Below are 7,304 nucleotides of genomic sequence, written 5' to 3'. Positions count from 1 at the left end.
TGCCTGGTCCTCTGGCCAGCACCCCACCCGTGCCTCAGCGCCCAGCTCAGGGCTGGCGACCGGTGGAGAAGGCGCATGCGTCTCCAGCCTCGGGACATCTGCGCATGCGCCACCACTCTGGCTCTTTCCCGCCTTCCTCCCTGCGCCATTCCCTGACCCGGGGCTGTCTCATCCCCTTGCACCTCCGCTGGCAACCGCCCCCCCATCTATCCACACCCCGCTGGGCCTGGGGAGCTCGCTGTACCCTGCCCCCTGCTTGCGAATCCCCGGTTCTTCCCTGTCCTCATCGCTGGATTGTGAGCACTGTGAAAGTGGGGCCTGGGGTGGTTTACTCACCCTTGTGCTCCAGGATCTCCCCAGCTAGACCCTGGCTCGGCAGTGAAGGGTTGGATGGATGAGTGTGGGGAGGGGTAGTGGATAGGTGGACAGCGAAGGGATGGATGGATGGATGGATGGACAGACTGATTTATGGACATCTCGATGGATGTGGGGTTGGATGGATGGGTACCGTGATTGATGGCTACACTGATGGATGGTTAGAAGGGTGGTTAGGTGGGAAGATGAAAGGAGGAAGGCTGGACAGAGAGAGGGTCAGGCTGACGGATGGAGAAGGCTGGGTGGATGGGCGTGCACTGCCCTGGCCTGTGGAGCACCAACTGCAAACCCCTCTGCCCCGCAGATGACGAGCGCATGCTGGTGGAACCTGCCTGCGGGGCGGCCCTGGCTGCCATCTACTCGGGCCTTCTGGGGCAGCTGCAAGCCGAGGGTCACCTGTCCCCTTCGCTGGCTTCCATCGTGGTCATTGTGTGCGGGGGAAACAACATCGACAGCCGGCAGCTGCAGTCTCTGCAGACCCAGCTGGGCCAGCGCTGAGGCTCCCAAAGGGCCGCCCAGGGGCAGGGTCAGTGGAGGGCAGTGGAGCTGTTTGTGCATCTGGGAAACCTTCCTGCGAAGCCCTCCAGGCCTGCTCGCTGTGGCTCCCTGCAGCCCTGGCTAATAAACCCTTCTGGGTGTACTTGGTGACTCCCGTGGGTCCTGTCCTTGAAGCGCCTGGGCTCATGGGGGCACATTCTGTCCTAAACCCTCTCTGGGATAAAAATGACTCCGGGTCCCACAGTGTCAGCAACCAAGCTGACCCTTCAACACCCGGGTCTCTAGCCAGGTGTGGTGGTGCACAACTGTAATCCTAGAACTTGGGAGGCTGAGGCAGGAGGATGACTGCGAGTTTGGAGTCAGCCTTTGTTAGAAAACAAGACCTTGTCTCCCCAAGCAAACAAAACCCCCCAAACAAAACAAAAGACAAAACTCAATGTCAAGAAGGCCAACAGAGGGCTGGGGATTTAGCTCAGTGGCGCCACGCCTGCCTCCCAAGTGCAAGGTCCTGAGTTCGATCCCCACTACAGGAGTTGTGGGGAGAAGGCCCACAGAACTGAGCTCCTAGGAGGTGTCCCTGTACTTGGTCAGGAAGGAGGGCAACCCAGCCATCAGTCTCTTCTCAGATCCCAAGGAATTGCCCTGTCACGTCTTCACAAGAGATTTTAAGTATTACTTTGCCTTGGCTGGGTGCAACACGCAGTGTGGGACTTGGTGGGGTTGGACTTTTGGGGACTAAGGTTGGACTCCAGGTTGTCTGCACGCACCTGTGGGTCACAAGGAGCGGCAGGCACTGGGCCTGGAATGGGCCACCTTCGTGTCTAGATAGCGGCCCTCAGCAAACGGATGGGAGGCTCCACTCCTTTTGGCCACAAGGGGGCAGCAAAGCGACTTCTATGGGGAAGCATCTGTGCCCTGGGCCCCATGCTCCACCCCGCTGGGGCTCATGGGGAAGTGGGGGTGTCTCTGCATGGAGACGTCTTTGCCCACCCCTTGGCCCTGCCAGGAGACAAAGCTTCAGAGAGAACAGGGCCCACCCAATGTCGCAGCCCTTGGCAGAACCCAGCTCCTACCTCCCGGGGCTGTGTGACCTTGGGCAGATGCCCTCCCTTCTCTGGGCCTCTGGCTGAGTGTCCCAGATGTAGGAGCCTTGCAGGCCACTTTTCCTGTCCTTCACCCAGGCTCTTCCTCCAAGCACCTCTTTCCCAAGAGCAGGACTAGAGCTCGTGGTGTCCTGCAACTCAACTCTTTCCCTTGATCCACAAAAGTAGCCCTGATTGCCAGGGACCCCTCTCCCCCAGGACTCTTGGGACCTAGCCCTGCTTGCTTGCTTATGAATTCCCCAGTCTTGAACATATTGTAAGCTGGATGCAGCTAGACCTGAGGCTGGCTCTGTCCTACCCACTAGCCTCTGTGTTGCCTCCCACCGGTTGAGGATTATTACTGTGGAGCTGGCACATGTAGTCTGTCAACAAACATGTGTTCTTACTATGTCCTAGGCATTCCTCTCCAGCAACAGGAAGCAGGGAGGAAATAGGCTTTATTTCCACAATGAGCACCTGTTGTGTGCGACAGGCTTCTATAGTGCTGTGTGTCCCCTGCCTGCCCTGTCCTCTCTGCTTCTGGGTCAGGAAGTCCTCAAAGCCCAGGGTGAGGGCAGCCTCCTTCCTGGAGCCTCTCTTGGCCAGCACTGTGCCCCCAGGGATGCAGCAGGGCCCAGGTGGTCTGTCTCCCAGGTGGGCTGCCCTGGCCTCGAACTGGTGGCTGTCCGGCCTCTTCCCGGCCCTGGGACACTGTCAGCTGTTGTTTGCTCTTCTACTAGACTCTGGGGCTGCAGATAAGGAGGCTGTGACCTTGCCTGATAATGTGGCTCACTGCACCGGTTTCCCCCCTGGCTGATGCCCCAGGCATGTGGAGCAGGAAGGCAGCATCACACTGGGGTGCTGGGGCAGGGCCTCCCTGTGTGAACCTGGCCTCCATGTGTGCCACCTGTGTGTGAAGCGACAGCCCCAACACCTGCAGCTTCTCTCCAGCTTCTCCCCACCAAGGACCCAGCACCTCAGCCTCTGAGTACCTCCCAGGAAGCAGGCAGACTGGTCAGCTATGGTTGGCACTGGAGGACCTGGAACCCCAGAGCCGGTGTCAGCAGAGACCAAGAGGCGGGAGGCGATGCAGGGTAAGGTGGCAGACTGGGCAGACACCCTACACCAGCAGAGCCAGCCCACGTTGTGTCCTGGTCCTGTCCAGCTGCTATAAGGAAACTGCAGAGAGGTGCACGGTGGGGGGTGGCATTTCTACAACAGCAGGAAGATAAGGCTTACGGTTCTGGAGGCTGAGATGTCCAAGAGCAAGGTGTGAGCGACCCACAGTGGGGTTTGCATGCTAAGCTCACCCAGTGGAAAGAGGAATTGAGGTCCCCGTGGGCCTCACACATCCCAGCTGGGCATCGGGGTGCAACTCAGCAAGACCCTGTCTCAAAATAAAACAGAAAGGCCAGGCCCTGGTTTCATTCCTCAGTATTGCAATCAGTCAATCGATCAATCCAAGCAAAAAGGGCTGGGGATATAGCTCACCACTCCCTGGCTTCAATCCTTAGCACTCCCCAGCCCCAAACAAAAAGGCTGAAGCAAAGCCCTTTGGAGGGCCGCCCCCCCTTGGCACTGGCCTGGGGCTTCCTGGGTCGGAGCCTTATCTGGGTTGGCCTTCTGCAAAATGAGGCCCATCTTCCCTGAGGAACCCCTTTCCATCTGGGGCCCTGGCAGCCTCTCACTGTGGCCTTCTGACGTGGCTGCTATCTGAGGCAGGGAGGGGACATCCTCAGTCACCCTGGGTGGGGGGGTCTCCCTTAGAAATGACTGGGGCCAGGACTGGGCAGGTCTGGGCAACCCAGACTCCTCCAGCACTCCACTCCAGCTTGCCTAGTTTTCCGCCTGCCTTGGGGGCTTTGAGTCACTCTGAGAACTTCCTGCCTCAGCTTCCTGGAGGCCCTGCTATGAATGCTTCCATTCCCAAGTTCATCTTATGGCCCAAGATAAACACTGGAGAGGAAGCCACTATATTCTCATAACAGGCAGCAGGAAAGAGGAAGGGATGAAAAAAGGCAAATCTCTTCTCTTTAAGGCTACTTTCTGTAGTTGACACACCCTCCTTAAAGCCCATTGGTCAGAACTAGTCACATGCCATACTTAGCTGCAAAGGAAGCTGGGAAATGTATTCTATTGCAGACAGTTATGTGCCAAAGTAGAACCAGAGGTTCTGTTTTATAAGAAGTCTTTTCCATGCAGAGTAAATGTATAAAGGTACAGATTAAGCTGCTACAACAAAAAGATCTAAAGCGATGTGTCATTTCCAGTCAGGTAGGCAGTTCTGCTGTATTAGGTCAGGAGGGGACTCAGGTTCCTTCTCCATCCCTTCAAGTATTGTGGCCCCCATGTGGTCAGAATTGGTTCATAATCACCAGGCCCAGGGCTGGGGATTTAGCTCAGTGGTGCTGCTGCCTCCCTTGCAAACCCAAGGTCCCGAGTTTGATCCCTGGAACCAAAAATAAATTAAAAATAAATAAATAAACCTAATCACCAGGCCTGAAGGCAGGGGGCAGAGGATATGGAGAGCAAGGAGGTTCCTGTCCCAGCAGCACTGATCAACACGCAGCCCTTGTGCATGTGGCCATGGGCCAAGGCTTAATTGCAGCTCACCCAGCTGCAAGGGATTGTGGGCAATGTAGTCCCGGCTGGTCTGAGGCTCTCCCAGCTGAGGTTCAGTTTCTAGAGGCGCAGAGGGCCTGGAGGGCAACTGCTTTGTGCGCTGCACTGGGAAGGGAGAGGGCAGGGGTGGTGGGTGCCTTAAGAGGTGGGAAGTGTGGAGGAACAGTGTGGAGTCTACTCATTCGCTCACAAAGCACTTGGTCAGCAAGTACCCCACCTGGGTCAGGCACTTTCCGAGTGCTGGAATTACTCGACACCACCATGCCCAGCTTAAAAATATCTTGTTAGAATTCATCTGTAGGAAGTAGGATTGTCTTCACACCACACTGGCCAAAATGTTTAGGTCTTACACTATTATGCTTAGTTGAGACAGGGTGGTCCAAGAAGCCTTCTTTGAAAAGTGAGATGTGAGCTGAAGCTTGAAGGCAGTGAGGGGCTGAGCAGCAGGAGCAGCATCCTGTGCAAAGGTCCTGAGGTAGGATGGTGTGAGGAGGCCTGGGTGGCTTCAGGGCAGAGGAGGAGCGGGGAAATGGCAGAAGATGGTAGAGAATGGCCAATGAGGGGCTTCCATGGGGGTTGTGACTTCCAGGGCGGGGCTTGACACAGGGATTCAGATAACAAGCAGAGCCCTGGGTCTCAGGCAGGGGCAGCCCTGTGGCTGTGCAGGGTCTACATCTCCCCCTGGCTTCCTCCCCGCTTCCTCCGGTGTTCCTACCCCTCCCGCCACGTGCTCGCCCTTAATAAATCACAGACCTCTGGCTCTGGCTCCTCCAGTCAAGCCGGCCCTGTCCCTGGCTCTGTCCTGTCGTCCCATTGGTCCCTCCCCTCCCCAGTGTTTGCACTTTTCTAAACCCCACCAAAAATGTCAGGGCCGGTTCCTGGCTTTGCTTCCAAACTCCCTGATAAATTTGACTGGCTGGGCAACCCCAGGAGAGGTTTCCGGAGCAAGGAACCCCATAAATCACCGGGCTGCCACTCCAGCGCGGGCAATATCTTATGTGAAAAGGTGTTTCCTGGGAGCGCCACCGGCAGGAGAATCCTATTACAAGCCACCCCATTAATTATGGGGAGTCAAGTCGACCCTTTCCTGCGATTTTTTATCTTAAGTCCGAAAACTGATTACCTTCACCAATCCTTTCCCCACCAAAAAGATCTAAAGAATAAATGTTTGAAGAACAAATCGCGAAGTTTTTCCTTTCAAGGGGAGCCTGCTGAGAGGCAGGGAAATAGAAAGGGTCTTTTCTTCTTCCTCGTAAGGTGAAGGTGAATGAAGGCATAGCCTGGGCCTGGTTTCTTAATCGGTCCCATGTTACAGAGGAGGGACCGGTGCATCGTCTGGTTCCTTCTCCCAAGATGGTGCAGCAGGCAGGGGATGGCGAGGTGGGTGTTTAAAGACCTGAGTTCGAATCCTGCCTCTGCTTCTTGCTAACTAGGACCCTGAATATGTGAACTAGCCTCTCTGAGCCTCAGTTTCTGCAGCGGTGCCACAGAGACCCCTGCTGGCTACAGCTTTTGCCCTGGGACAGCCACCTCCCCGAGGTCGCACTGAGGCATCCCTCCACCACCCAGTCCTGTGGATTGAACCCAGGGTCTTTGCACTGAGCTGCATCCCCAGCCCTTTACACTTCAAGACAGAGTCTTGATGAGTCACTATGTTGCCCAGGCTGGGCTTGAACTTGGGATCCTCCTGCCTCAGCTGCCCAGAGTGCTGGGACTAGGGGTGTGCACCACCACATCTGGCTGAATACTGAATTTTTAATGTTCTCCCTTCCTCATTTGCCTTACCCTAGACCATGCCAGCTGAGCACCCTTGGGACCCAGATGTTGTTGATTTTGTCACCCCTCTGCCTTTAAAAAAAAATTTTTTTTTGTTTTTTTGAGATAGCATCTCAGTCTGTAGTTCAGGCTGGCTTCAAACTCATGGTGATCCTCCTGCCTCAGCCTCCTGAGTGCTGAGATCACAAGCATGTACAGCATACTCGGCTCCTGTTTTACAGCCGTCATTCTTTGCAGTTACTGTGCGTCTTCTCCCTTGGCTATTGCCTGCCTCTCCCTACAGTTTCAACCCCAGGAGGGCGAGGACCTAATTTCTTGGCATCTGCAGCCACAGCCCGGAGGAGAGCCTAGCAGATGCCAACTTGGCAAGAAACGTTTGCAAAGTAGTTTAATGAACGAGCAGAGGAGAGGGGTCGGGGCCGGGGCAGGTCCCTTGGGTTTCCAGCTCTCCAAGCCCCAGTTTTCAAAGGAGAAGGCTCCTGGGGCCCAGAGACAGCCCAGACCTGATCAGAGTCACACAGCGCAGCCACCAGGAAGCCAGCCCCAAACTGGAGATTCCGCGGGGCTGCTGGTCACATCACAGGGAGTGGGCTGTTTAGAGGCTGCTCCCGCTGGGTAGAAACACTGCTGAGGCCTCTCCCCTAGTCCCTAGCTTCCTTGAGGGCCTCAGACCTCTCTGAGAGAGAACCTGAGCCCCGCTCTGCGCTCTGCGTGGAGAGGCCAGCAGGCCACCTCCCAGAATTCCGTGGAAGGAGGAGGAACAGCATGGGATCTCAAGAGGCTGGAAGAGGAGCGAGAAGAGTGGGGTTCCAGGGCCCCCTGAAGGTGCCCAGTCCCCAAGTGCCCGTCCCACAATCGGGGAACCCTGGCTGCCTGAACAGTGACCTGAACCTGAGGTACTTTAGGGCCCCTCCCATATAAGAAAACTGCCTGCTTACTCCCTCCCTCCCT

At 56.1% G+C, this 7,304-nt stretch overlaps 1 protein-coding gene across 1 annotated transcript in view; it reads left to right on the top strand.

Annotated features, from left to right (window-relative positions):
* Positions 1-1,014, top strand: part of Sdsl (serine dehydratase like) — an 8,424-nt gene extending 7,410 nt beyond the window's left edge. The window contains 2 exon segments of the mRNA XM_033762669.1: positions 6-296; positions 680-1,014. Of these exon segments, the coding sequence (XP_033618560.1) occupies positions 6-296; positions 680-873 (485 nt within the window). The 3' untranslated portion in view covers positions 874-1,014.
* The last annotated feature ends 6,290 nt before the right edge of the window (positions 1,015-7,304 follow it).

This window comes from Fukomys damarensis, unplaced genomic scaffold, assembly GCF_012274545.1.
Source record: "Fukomys damarensis isolate Sample0158 unplaced genomic scaffold, DMR_v1.0_HiC HiC_scaffold_12, whole genome shotgun sequence".
Taxonomy (NCBI): Eukaryota; Metazoa; Chordata; class Mammalia; order Rodentia; family Bathyergidae; genus Fukomys; species Fukomys damarensis.
This window is presented reverse-complemented; position numbering and strand designations above follow the sequence as displayed.